This window comes from Rhinoderma darwinii, chromosome 6, assembly GCF_050947455.1.
Source record: "Rhinoderma darwinii isolate aRhiDar2 chromosome 6, aRhiDar2.hap1, whole genome shotgun sequence".
NCBI lineage: Eukaryota > Metazoa > Chordata > Amphibia > Anura > Rhinodermatidae > Rhinoderma > Rhinoderma darwinii.
The window spans coordinates 48,185,416-48,200,077 of NC_134692.1; the positions used below are offsets into that span (position 1 = coordinate 48,185,416).

Below are 14,662 nucleotides of genomic sequence, written 5' to 3' on the forward strand. Positions count from 1 at the left end.
GCGTGTACACTGATTACTATGGTCAGGACGGATGCCCTAATGGTGTATTTTGTGCATACATTTTGTGTGCTTACGTATGTTCTATCTTTTATTTTCCATGTCCTGAAAAGCGTATTCTACTACGCTTTTCAGTACTTTTCCAAAATACTGTTTATTTGTATTAAAGTCAATGGCGATGTATGCAATCTTAAACCCTATGTTTGCATACGTAAAACGTATATGTTTTTGTCACCATATATGGGAAATCTTGACTTTACAAAGTTTGATTTAGCACAAGAACATAAAAGTATACGTTTTTAGCAGTAAGAACGGACACAAACGTATAGAAATATATACGAGGTATACTTAAAAAACGTAAGCGTTTGTTACAAATGCATATGTTATGGTAACTTTAAAAACGTATATGTCGTCATATGCCACAAATGTGTGCACAAATTGAGATGTGAACTTAGTAAATCTTCTACTAATCGTGCTTTTAATCAGCAGGTACCGGTAGAAATGGGAGCGTTATCATATTAACCTATTATCTTATATCTATCTATTAAGGAAATATGTTTCAATAAGATTCATTTTTTATGGCATCTATGGACTATTTCCATCATTATGTGGATTTTATCTTATCTATCTGTTTATTTATCTATCTGTGACTATGTTCACATAGGTTGGATTTGCCACAGGCAAATCCAACACTTATTTACTGCAGGATCTGCGGCAGAAATTCAAGACTTAGGCTCTGTTCACAACTACGTTGGGGTCCCTTTCTGACGTTCCGTCTGAGGTTTCCGTCAGAACGGGACCCTGGGCAGACACAAACTGACACCGACGGAAACCAGAGCTTTCCGTTTCCATCACCATTGATTTTAATGGTAATGGATCCAGTGCCCATGGTTTCAGTTTGTGTCTGTTGTGCACCGGACCAGTCGTTTTTCCGGAAGCAATAGCGTAGTCGACTACGCTATTGCTTCCAGCAAACGTGACGGATCTGGTGCACAAACGAGACAAACAGAAACCACGGGCACCGGCTCCGTCACCATTAAAACCAGTGGTGATGGAAACGGAAACCTCTGGTTTCCGTCGGTGTCAGTTTGTGTCTGCTCAGGGTCCCGTTCTGACTGAAACCTCCGACGGAACGTCAGAACGGGACCCCAACATAGATGTGAACAGAGCCTTATCTGGTATTTCTGCCACAGATGTGTCGTTTGATGTGCTGCGGAATAGCCCTATTCCACATGTGGAAATCCACCAGGTGGAATCCATGGGAATAATCCGCACCAAAATTTCCCACAGCATGTAAAGAGGGTTGCAAAACGCCATTTATGTGCAATGCAACAGGATTGCCATTGGATGTGATGCGGATTTCAGCTTGCGCGCCAATCTCTGTGTCAAATATGACATATGGGAACTGGGCCTGATTCTTTTCATTAAGAAAAATAATATCTCGATCTTGTAGGTCATTCATTATATAGATATAACAGTTGGGACTGGGGATTTTCTATCTATCCATTTATCAATCTATCTATCTCAGCACCATATGTTCCTATTGTACCATTCACTTCATTATACTTCAAGCATCACAAAACAGTAATAAGCTAGACTGCTAAAAGGGTCTTCCTAGTATGTAAACAATTAGATATGTTCTAAGACAGACGGAAAAAGGGAAATTCATCTCCGGAAAGTAAATATTTCCGTGTTTAATATACAGCAGCGAATACTGAAATGATGTTTATTTACATTTGCCGTTGTCTCAGACACTTCTCTCCCATGGTGTCTGAAGTCATGAGGCTACTGAGTCATGCACCTGAAACTCGAAGCAACACGAGAGCCAGGGAAATACCAAATTCAGGAATTCTTAAAGGTCAATAACAAAAAGCACATTGCTGAAAAAATAATCTAGCAATAACCCTAGCCAATAAGGCTGTGATTCCATTTACTTCAATATTATGGAGGTACATTGCTCTTGGGGTGCCAGCGAGGGAAGCTTTACTGGTATTTCATTGGCATTCACTATTATCAAACATGTGTGGTGAGGGAAATGAGGAAAATTTCAGCCTGAGCAAACATCAGCTCTGTCTGGAAAATAATTTGATGAGCGAAGACACACTTGAAAGGGTTTTCTACTAGAGATCTCTTTTTTTAGGGGGAATCTGTACTGCTTTATCAGCTGTGTAAAGCAATGTCATAACACACTATCGAGAATGTCTTGTATATCATCCCACCCTACAAAGCCAAACAGTACAAATGGCTAATCACCATCTATGCCCTTAACATAATGGGCATGTACTGTGGCACTGGGAACATCCCGAAGCTACTGTATATCACACTACCTATATTATTTTCTGTGTGCTTTTAATAAATTATACTGAGTATATGGACATGCACCGGAGTTGATTCAAACACGGAGACAGTATACATCTATATGGAGTTTATATATTTTACCCGTGTTTGCATCTATTTCTATTGGGTTTTCTGGTTTCTTCCCAATCTCCAAAAACATACGGTATGGTCGTTCGGCTCCTATGAAATGAAGAAATTAGATTGTGAGCCCCACTGGGGACAGGGACTAATGTGAATGATGAGAAATAGCATTGTGGAATATGTTGGCACTATATAAGCAATACACCGGTTAGTAGACCATGATTTCCTACATTCAAAACATCCTAATACTACACCGGTTAGTAGACCATGATTTCCTACATTCAAAACATCCTAATACTACAACATTCAATTCATCTTGTTATTATATATCACTTATTTTTCATTTCAAAAGTGGACTTTCCTGCATATTGATTTGCCAACTACTGGAATGGGAGGCTGCATTTTGACATGAAAGCATTAAAAGGAATGCAAAACATCAAGCTGAGATAGCAATAAATTAGATTTGAATGGAGCTGTACTTAGTATTCCAGAATCTTAATGCCAAGTCAAGGGAAATGTCTATTACTGTCATGTTTGTTGTAGGATGAGTTGATACAAGTTCCATAGGTTAGTGCCTTCAAACCTTATCAGCACAGACAATCAAGAGATGGCTGGACTCACCCCATAGTTTAGGTTTTGCTTCATCTGTCAGATGCAGCGGAATAATAATGTAGTGCAATACAAACCTATATCAAATATAGAAAAACTGTGCTGTTAATATTATTCACGGTAAATGTTTAGTAGCCTGAAAATGTAAAACAATAGAAAAAATGTTCTATAATGTTTTGCATCCAATATTACTTCTACTACTGCCCATAATAGTGAACTACAACATGGTGACTTTTTTTTATGGATTCCTAATGTTTGCATTGGTCATGTAATTGTTGCATAGTTAGTTGGGTTAAAAAAAACAACACATTCATCCACCTTTCCAAGATCAATTATACATCATTCATTGCTTAATTATTTATAACACTCAATGCCATTGTCATTAGAAAATCATTGTGCCCTTTTTTGACTGCAGACAGAGTATCTTCCATTACTCTATCTTGGGATAGGGCGTTTCATACTCTAACTACTCTAACTGTAAAGAACCCTTTCCCTTATTGATATCTGAAACGCCTTTCCCTCACATGTAAAGAATGTCCCCTGGTCCTTTGTACAGCTTGCTGACCAGCCCGATTATTCCAGCCTGTAAGACAGATCTCCTATCACATTTAATGTGACCAGGACCGGATATACCTATAGGCATATTAGGCCTATAGGCAACACTGGGGGAAGGACACCTGTTGAGGGGAAATTTACACGTGAATACATAAAACAGTATGTATTGATATGTAAATTATGTGTCTTGATATTTTAATATGGCACTCACAGTATTGTGGGGGAGGGGGTTACCCAGGAAGGTACGAAAAGGAAGACTGCAGAGGTCACTAGATGTGAAACTGCAAACAAATATGATGTTTTGCCTACTTATTGGGCAGAGTCTTCCTACTGGCTCTTGAGATGTAGATCCAGTACTGTATTTAACACGTGAGTGCTAAGCATATACAGTATCGTACATAAGTGTTGACTCCATATAAAAACTGTCAATTCACTAGGAGGCATTTGTTACAAACACCATGACTTTGTCATATCACCAATTCCTAGTAATTTTAAAAGTTGGAAATAGATGCTTTTCAATGTTTTTAAATAAAATCAAACTAAAATGAACAATTTGAGCACATTTTATGATGTCTAGTTGATAACCTGTAAAATACATATTTCTATTTCTATAATTCATATGGTTTAAAGCCATAACAGTTTTACTTGCCATTAGTATTGCAACCGAACATGTCTGTCAAGACTCCATAGCAGTGATTCTCTACCTTTCTAAGATTGGGGGTACTGCTACCTGCACATCAGAAAGCTCAGTGTTGGGGTTGGAAAACCATTCCAGATAATTCTAGGCCATGATCTGGAGGTGATTTTGTTGATCATTCTAAAACCAGTTTACTATCCTTACAGCAAAAGAGTCAGATCTTGCTACCATTACCAGGCTTCAAAGAACACCAGGGATCCATGGAACCCTCATTTAGAAAACCCTGTTCTATAGTACCTAGTATTAAATACTATATACATGCACCCATAAGTTGGCATCACTTTGCTGCATGCTTTTTTCTTACTAGCTCATACAGCTCATGAATTCTTTTCATTCTTATTTCCGTCATTCCATTTTCTTTCCTATCAGAGTGAAATTGGACACAGCCCTCCTCCTGCCTACACCCCTATGTCAGGAGTAAGTATTCCGCATTGGCCTTTTAACTGTAAATGTCTTAACTGGCTTATCCTCTGGTTGTTTTCTTTTTTTCTTGTAGGGGTGTACTGGGTTAGTCTGACATTTGATGACCATGCAACACATTGTCAGTCACACTTAACTATTATACTGGCCAAAATGACTGACACAAATGGTTTCCTTCCCCAGTCCTTCTAACCTTGATACCAAGTTATGCCTCACTCTTCATTTCACTTATATTTCATCTCCTACCTCAGATTTCCATACCAAGTTTCGTGGCACGAGCGGTCTGGCAAAAAAATGTAAACAAGCAATTGTTATAGAAATATTAACTTTTATCAATACCAGCATTGGGAACTGATCAATAACCTATTATTGTACATATGAAACCACAAGATCAGTACCACAAATGGCCATTTCATATTCTTGCCTCCAGTCTTAAAGTTGCCAGCCTTCTTCTGCTCGATTTCAAACTGACTTTTTTTGCTTTCCAGTATGAAATATTAACTCTCAGCTTTAGTATTTACCTCTATCTCTTTTTTCTTGTATATCCAGCCACTTAAGATATATTATCACTTACTAAAAGTTAGCAATTTGTTACATTTACAATTTCATCCTTCTTCTATACAATAACATACTGAACTGCTGCCAAATGTTGCAGGTAAAATAGTTGTATCTTTCCTGATGCAGGCATCCATCTAGCTGCTATCTAGAAATAAGTCTCTATTCGATACATGAAGTATAAGCCCTAAACATGCCATTGTCATTGACTGTTGTGTCATGCAGTATTTATGGCTGGAGAAGGTAGGAGTCCATTCATGAATGATGAAGCACCATCAGCACCACAATAAAAGCCATTAGGGATTACTGTTGGATATAGAGCATTTCTATTACAAGTTTACAATGCTGCATTTACAAGTTGCCGCAAATTGCAGTAGCAAATGGCTTTCAATAGATTGGCGATAATCATGATAATTGTTGAGGATCATGGGAAAAAGGTTTAAGGTTTAAATAAAAGAAGCAGACATGTTCTAATAAATATTTAAGTATCAAAAGAAACTTTACAGTAAAGAAGACAATTGGTGCAATTGGTGCATCAGAAACTTTCTAGAACCTCTGGAAAAATTAATTAGAAAAAGAATTCCGAATTATGACCATAGCACCTTGACACTTGTGTATCTTCATAAACATCGCACAAATAACCGTAGACATGAAACAGTTCATTATGAGGAGAGACGTAGAAGGAGCAGTCTGGAGCATCATTAATATAGAGCGTCCAGGACCATCACAGAAGGGATGGTGAATAGGAAGACAGCACGGTAATTGAATCAATCAGTCATTTGCTTTCTGATGCTGGGCTCAGGCTGTAGGTCAGCAAGTCATCAAAAGCTGTGGCAAATACACTAATTACTACTCTACAGGACAAAGCTGTTAACTCCCAGCAGTCTTTAACCCTGCATTCTCTGAAGCGATGGGAAAAATCCCCCATCATTCAAGAATTTTACATTCTTGTTCTCTCTATTTCAAAATGTAAATACGGTGTAGAAAAGTGTCACAGCAACCCAGCAGATACGTTAAAGAATATTTTTTCCACAATTATATTCTCCAACATTCTGTAGAATTGCTAAGGGTCCTTACCAGGGGTGTAACTAGGAAAGACTGGGCCCCATAGCAAACTTTTGACTGGGGCCCCCCCTCCCCTGGGTGTCACACAACCCCCCCTTGTAGATAGTGCCTTTTTTACAGCCCCCCCTGTAGATAACGCCATACAGCCCCCACTGTAGAGAACGCCATACAGCCCCCTCTGTAGATAGCGCCATACAGCCCCCTCTGTAGATATCTACAAAGGGGGCTGTATGGCGTTATCTACAGGGGGGACTCTGTATGGTGTTCTCTACAGTGGGGGCTGTATGGCGTTATCTACAGTGGGGGCTGTATGGCGTTATCTACAGGGGGGATGTATGGCGTTATCTACAGGGGGTGGCTGTATGGCGTTATCTACAGGGGGGGCTGTATGGCGTTATCTACAGGGGGGCTGTATGGCGTTATCTACAGAGGGGGCTGTATGGCGTTATCTACAGAGGTGGCTGTATGGCGTTATCTACAGGGGGGCTGTATGGCGTTCTCTACAGAGGGGGCTGTATGGCGTTCTCTACAGAGGGGCTGTATGGCGTTATCTACAGAGGGGGCTATATGGCGTTATCTACAGGGGGGCTGTATGGCGTTATCTACAGGGGGGCTGTATGGCGTTCTCTACAGAGGGGGCTGTATGGCGTTCTCTACAGGGGGGGCTGTATGGCGTTATCTACAGAGGGGGCTCATACAGCCCCCCCTGTAGAGAACGCCATACAGCATCCCTGTAGAGAACGCCATACAGCCCCCCCCTGTAGGGAACACCATACAGCCCCCCCCTGTAGGGAACGCCATACAGCCCCCCCCTGTAGGGAACGCCGTACAGCCCCCCCCTGCAGGGAACGCCATACAGCATCCCCCCTCCCAAAAAAATGTGACCTACTGCGTGTCCTACAAGAGACATGTATCCCCTATCCACAGGATAGGGGATACATGTGTGATCGCTGGCAGCGATAGGGAGAACGGGGGACTGAAAGTCCCCCCGAAGTTCTCCATGACTAACCTCTGACTTCCGGCGTCTGCGCAGCTCAATAGAAATGAAAGGTTCGCTGGTCACGCATGCGCACAAGCGCGACCGGTGCTCCATTCATTTCTACGGAGCTGCCGACACAGACCACGGAAGTCCGAGGTTTGTGATGGAGAACGTCAGGGGACTTTCAGTCCCCCGTTCTCGCTATCGCTGCCAGCGATCACACATGTATCCCCTGTCCTGTGGATAGGGGATACATGTCTTTTGTTTAATGGCAGAGCGGGGAGATACCTCCCTGCTTTGCCGTAGTGTTAAGTGGCGTCGCGCTGTAGCAGCCATAGCGGCAGCTAGCGGAGCCTCCGGCCATGGTGGGGGCCCGTGCCGGCGGGCGACACTGGCCCCCTCATGCCGCGGGCCCCGTAGCAGCCGCTACGGCTGCTATAGTGGTAGTTACGCCACTGGTCCTTACCTAGACATGTAGAATATGCATCCGAATTGATTGTGTATTTTAATGGTCCATATATACTGTAGTCATCTTCACCACCACTGATCTACAATTAATTTTTTTTCCTGAGAAAACCTAGAACTGGTCAATGAAGCATGAAGTCAAGTCTGAGAAGGGCATATTACTAAATCTGACATGCCTAAAATATCCTATTCTTGTCCACAATTGCGGTACGGACTTGCCCATAGAAGTCTATGGGCACTTCCACAATTCCAAGCGGCTACGGATGAGTATCCGTAGCCGTCGGATCCGTATTTGCAAACAGTAAAAACCCTTAAGGTCATGTGCATGAGGCCTCATACAGTACAAGGCAGGATTACGTTTGATTTATTTTGTTATATTTGCTGTGTGCTATCATTGTGGGCTTCTCTAGGGTAGGGCATGCCTTAGTGAGTCCTTACACAGGTATAACACACACACACACACACACACACACGCAGGGGCGTAACTAGGAAAGACTGGGCCCCATAGCAAACTTTTGACATGGGCCCCCCTCCACTGGGTATCACACAACCCCCCCTTGTAGATAGTGCCTCCAAATAGATTCCGCCACACAGCGCCCCCTATAGATAGCACCATACAGCTACCTGTAACTAACATCATACAGCCCCCTGTAGATAACGTTATACAGCCCCCTTGTAGATAACGACATACAGCCCTCCCCCTGTAGATAACGCCATACAGCCCTCCCCCTGTAGATAACATCATACAGCCCTCCCCTGTAGATAACGCCATACAGCCCCCCTGTAGATAACGTCATACAGCCCTCCCCCTGTAGATAATGCCATACAGCCCCCCCTGTTAATAATGCCATACAGCCCCCCCTGTTAATAACGCCATACAGCCCTCCCCCTGTAGATAACACCACACAGACCTCCCCCTGTAGATAACGGCATACAGCCCCCCCCTGTAGATAACGCCATACAGCCCTCCCCCTGTAGATAATGCCATACAGCCCTCCCCCTGTAGATAACATCATACAGCCCCAAACCCCCCCTTGAGATAACGCCATACAGCCCTAAACCCCCCCCCTGTAGGTAACGCCATGCAGCCCCCAACCCCCCCCAAAAAAAACGGCCTATAGTTTGTCCTACAAAACACATGCATCCCCTATCCACAGGATAGGGGATACATGTGTGATCGCTGGCAGCGATAAGGAGAACGGGGGACTGAAAGTCCCCCGAATTTCTTCCATGACAAACCTCGGACTTCCGGGGTCTGCGCAGTTCAATAAAAATGAAAGGAGCGCTGGTCACGCATGCGCACAAGCGCGACCTGTGCACAATTCATTTCTATGGAGCTGCCGACAGACTCCGGAAGTCTGAGGTCTGTCATGGAGAACTTCGAGGGACTTTCGGTCTCCTGTTCTCCCTATCGCTGGGTGTCCCAGCGATCCCACATGTATCCCCTATCCTGCGGATAGGGGATGCATGTCTTTTGTAGGAACAACCCCTTCAGTGGCGTCGCGCTGTAGCCTCCGGCCATAGGAGGGGGGGGTCATGCCGGCGGGCGGCACGGGCCCGCTCATGCTGCGGGCCCCGTAGCAGCCGCTACGGCTGCTACAGCGGTAGTTATGCCACTGCACACAGAAGCCTACAATATTTTCATAAAGAGAGATTTTTAATTGGTAATTATAGTAAAACTCCACCTCTGACTAACATGTAGGCCACTGTATAGTCAGCAAATTTAATTTTTTTTGTGTACCTTAAAAAAACAGCCCAGACAAAACATATACACCTGCCTGGTCTAAGTTTACACTGTCTAACTATAAAACAGCATTAGTAAATGTGGGCTATTTTGTGTTTTTAACGAGAGCAGAACTGAGGGGGCAGTTCTCATGAATTGACGTAATACTACATCATAGAGGATACAGGAACTGTATAGAGCTCAGTAGCTGAGATAACTCAGATCTTGGTCATTTAACCCTTAAATGCTCTCGTCAATGTTAACCACGGCATCTAAGTGGTTACACAGACAAAGGCGGCAATGCAATCATGGCTTGCTAGGGCCTAACAGTGGTCTCCAGGTGTGCTATTTTGGTACACCTATTTGGTTAGACTTGGATTCTTGGAATATTAGGTTACAGAACTATTGCAGTGTATTATATGTAGAAATTTAAAAAAAACAATGTCAGAATTGCTGTTTCTTTTGTTTATCCTGGCCGCCAAAAAAAAACGAATAAATAGCGAGAAAAAAGTCCGTGTTTCCCAAAATGGTAACAATTAAAATGTCGACTCATCCTGCAAAAAACAAGTCCATGCACAGGTTTTAAAAGTATTTTTTAGTGTGCAAAATAAGTAAAATATATCTTCAATCGTAAAAGGCTGATCACAAAGTTTTCTCCATTGTGAAAATTACTAAAATATGTGCCCAATATATGAATATTATCATGTGTACAAATACTAGATTGTTTATTAACCCCTTGACGAATTGCAAAGTAAAAGTGCAGCCCAGTCAGGAGTCTGCAGAGGACTTGCGCCATACTATTACGACTCTCTGATCGTGCAGGCAATGTCACTGTGCCCACGCCATCAGAAGCTGGATTGCAGCTGTAATACACAGCCGTAGTCCTGCTGTAAATACGAAGATGAGAGAAACCTCTGACACCATCATTTACCACTTTGTGTGCCGCGTTTAAAGCAAATCACGGCATACAAGAGAAAAGCACAGGAGGGAGCCCGCTTTGGATATCCTGTGATGCAATATACACCCCATACTTCCACACTTAGGCAGTCCAGGGCTGTCTATTCAGGATTCTTATCGTTAGGGCATACCTAGGTATGCTATAACAACATCCTGGGTACTTATAATTACAAAGGCTAATATCGGGCATAAACTGTATGTATGTATATATGTAAGTACATTATTATGTAAAATCGTAAATAATTAAGAAAGCTTACATTATAGGGTTAATATCTGTGAAAAAAGTAAACATTAAAAAATAAATACATGCAAACAATATATTTTTACATATAATAAATTTTATTATATAATGGTTACAAAGCAACAAATAATACACACATATTGGGTTTCACCATAACCGTAAAAACCTGTTGTAAAAAAATCTATTACATTATTTAATGTGATTGATGAGTGGCGTAAAAAAAATGTATACAAAGTACAACTTTTTTTTTCGGTATTTCAGTCTAAATATAATTTCATTTAAATTAAGCATTAACATTTGAACCCAAAAATGGTACCAAAAAGAAACCCAATTATTCCTGCAAAAAAAAAAAAAGGGGCTCATACAAGTATATCGTCTGAAAATTAAAACAAATTATGATTGCCAGAAGGCTAAAAGAGTAAAAAAAGAAAAATTCTTTAGGTCCTGAAGGCCATAAATGTCTAGGTCTTCAAGGGGTTAAGCAAGACAGGCAATCTTTTATTTTTCTTGTTTTCTTAGGGGAAATAAGGTAAACGCATTTGAATTATAGTGTAAAATGGTAGTAGAGCATTTAACGGGTAACCAGTCTCTATATTAAACAGAAAAATGCTTTGAGATTGTTCGTTTTACAAATGTTCAGCAATTCAAGTGCCTGTAAGTTTGAACTGTGACATCGGCTGTTTGAAGGGGTTCTGGACAATCTCTACATGTAGAAGAGTCCCTGACCATAAGCTGATCACAAAGTGTCGCCCTACCGGGACCCCCAGCAATCAGCTCTAATCTGTCGTGAGTGTTTAATTTTCCTGCAGCACCACCATAGGAGAAATTAAGCACTACACAGTGTCCATTCAAACCAACGCGTTGTCTGTGTAATGCAGGACAGGACAGGTCCTCCAGAGGGAAAGACACTTATGTAACTGCTCTCCACTCTGGCCAAGAGATGAGGATACCGAAAAGGGAAACCCCCTCTATTAATTTAGAATTCCCTAATAGGGCATATGATTTTTTTTTCTAAACTGGACTCCCCCTTTAAGCAGAGCAAGTTGTGATGTACAGTATGCACTAGTGATGTGTGTAAGACAGTCAAGCTCATGACAACTTAGCGTTGTAAAAATAATGATGCTCTTTCTCCACAAAATGTCATTCTTTTAAAAACATGTGTATCATTTTTAAAGAGGCTCTGTCACCAGATTTTGCAACCCCTATCTGCTATTGCAGCAGATCGGCGCTACAATGTAGATTACAGTAACGTTTTTATTTTAAAAAAACGAGCATTTTTGGCCAAGTTACGACCATTTTCGTATTTATGCAAATGAGGCTTGCAAAAGTACAACTGGGCGTGTTGAAAACTAAAAGTCCAACTGGGCGTGTATTATGTGCGTACATCGGGGCGTGTTTACTACTTTTACTAGCTGGGCTTTCTGATGAGAAGTATCATCCACTTCTCTTCAGAACGCCCAGCTTCTGGCAGTGCAGATCTGTGACGTCACTCACAGGTCCTGCATCGTGTCGGCACCAGAGGCTACAGATGATTCTGCAGCAGCATCAGCATTTGCAGGTAAGTAGCTACATGGACTTACCTGCAAACGCCGATGCTGCTGCAGAATCATCTGTAGCGCTGGTGCCGACACGATGCAGGACCTGTGAGTGACGTCACAGCGTGATCTCTCGAGAACACGCTGTGTCTGCACTGCCAGAAGCTGGGCGTTCTGAAGATAAGTGGATGATACTTCTCATCAGAAAGCCCAGCTAGTAAAAGTAGTAAACACGCCCCGATGTACGCACATAATACACGCCCAGTTGTACTTTTACTTTTCAACACGCCCAGTTGTACTTTTGCAAGCCTCATTTGCATAAATACGAAAATGGTCATAACTTGGCCAAAAATGCTTGTTTTTTAAAAATAAAAACGTTACTGTAATCTACATTGCAGCGCCTATCTGCTGCAATAGCAGATAGGGGTTGCAAAATCTGGTGACAGAGCCTCTTTAAGCTTCATTGTAATGTTGCAACTAACTCAGTTGAAATACATTTATCAAGTAATGTTTCCAGACTTTTTTATTTCTTCTCTGCTCGCATGGACACCGTATAATGGCACACAGAGTTACTATAGGTCTATATTACGGAACTGTAGGCAATCTGTATGCCACCTGGTGCCTCTAGGAGGCACTGTATTCTCCCTTAGAAGCAATACTTCTAGGGGAGAATAAATCTATAACACAGCATATGCTGAAGATAAAAACCTCTGTGTTCCTCTGTATAAAATTGTAGACGCATAGGGATATAGTATGAATTTATAGGCAGGCTATGAGTATTTTGGCACTGAATTTTTACTTATGTTGTATACCCATACAAGCATTAGATTATGAGACGATCTGCGCTTAACGAAGGAGGCATTTATGCGGAAAGCGGAAAGAAAAAAGGGAGGCATTTTATTAGTTTGATTGCTTGTGCTCAGTAGCGTCCAGTCATCTACCGCTTTCTATGTTTTTGATGCCTCATGTTGTCCTATTGATACACTTCTAGGCCAGTATAGGAGTGAAAGAAGGTATTCCAGATAGAGTCTATGCCATTGTTTTACTCAATGATCACTGATCATGGTGATAATGTTTTTGGCATCTTGAAATAAAAAATGTTGTACCTTATAGTATAGTTATCACTTATTGCTATGCTATAAAATCTGACGTGCAGGTATATAATATACATACGCCTTCAGTAAGTATCTGTGTGGTATATTTGCAGTAAATAACTATACTGAGATTTGTAAATTCACCTTTCATGGCATATTGTCACAGAAATGCCAATCAATGTAATCATAGTCATGCCAAACCTCTGAGACATGATATATACAGTGACACCGGTACTTGGGAGCTGTTCACTGACACACTACTAATTCTACATATGAATGGAAATTCATTCAATACTGTATAACAGTTAAATAGAATTGACAATTGTATATTTCTCCTTCATTTTCACAAATTTTACTGTCTGTTAAATATGTGTAATTTAAAAACATCCCAGTACTACCTATAGCTGCGTCTCAGGGGCATTTTACAACATTCAACATTTTCCAGACAGACAAATTGTTCCAAAGTCTGTTTAGTGACATTTTTAGATAATGTAACTTTCTGAAGTGTTTCTGTTATGACAGCAAAACTTTTTTGCCTAATCTGACTACAGTAGCTTCAGAAACCTGCATTTTTGGCAATAGAAAGACCACATATAAAGTCTATTTCTTTAGAAATGTATATTTAAATCATATTAAGAAAATTTTCTCTACTTATCTCATTACCCGTGAACTACTTTTCAGCTAGTGGTGCAATGTGAACACATTCTGTATTGATGGAGGATGGGCCTTTTCTCTGATCGGTCCAAGTAACCCCAGTCTGACAATGCAGCACACTTATATTTTGTGTACATAACAATTCAACTCAACTAAATGCCTTGCATTTAAAGTAAGGTAAAAACTGTTTTTGCACCTTTTTGTATCTTTGACAGAATCAGTTTGTGTACCGAGATGGAGGCTACACCACACAAGAATCATTGACCCTGCCATACAGACCACCTGTTTGCCCCATACCAGAAGTTACTACAGTCCAGGGTGCAACTTCTGAAGTGTTTGAAGATACATGCTGCAATGGGACTCTCCGCAAGCAGAATACAGAGCGAGCTCCAGAAGACAGTAGTCTACAGAGATACAGTGCTGACCCCACTGCATTTGTACGGGAACGCACCTCACGGGGTGTCGTAGGAGAAGATGGTTATATGACACCCATGAAAGAAAAGCCTAAGACAGGTTGGTCCAAAGCACTAATATTACATTTAATCATGAACCTTTATTTTTTAATGTTGCTTATATCTCTTTGCGTCCAAAACGTAACATTCAATCATTCTTACTGTACTGATTTACAGTAGATAGAATAGAACATTACTCTGCTACAAATGAGCAAATGTACATTTAAATGGGTAAAACCCTGGTCT

The 14,662-nt window shown here is 41.3% G+C and overlaps 1 protein-coding gene across 2 annotated transcripts in view; it reads left to right on the forward strand.

The window, feature by feature from the left end:
• Positions 1–14,662, forward strand: part of ERBB4 (erb-b2 receptor tyrosine kinase 4) — a 765,761-nt gene that overhangs the window by 742,726 nt on the left and 8,373 nt on the right. Inside the window, exons 26-27 of one of the 2 annotated variants that reach the window (XM_075829649.1) lie at positions 4,646–4,693; positions 14,180–14,477. In XM_075829649.1, coding sequence (XP_075685764.1) covers positions 4,646–4,693; positions 14,180–14,477 — 346 coding nt within the window. The remainder of the gene's footprint in view (positions 1–4,645; positions 4,694–14,179; positions 14,478–14,662) is intronic. The other variant, XM_075829650.1, reaches the window with a different exon arrangement.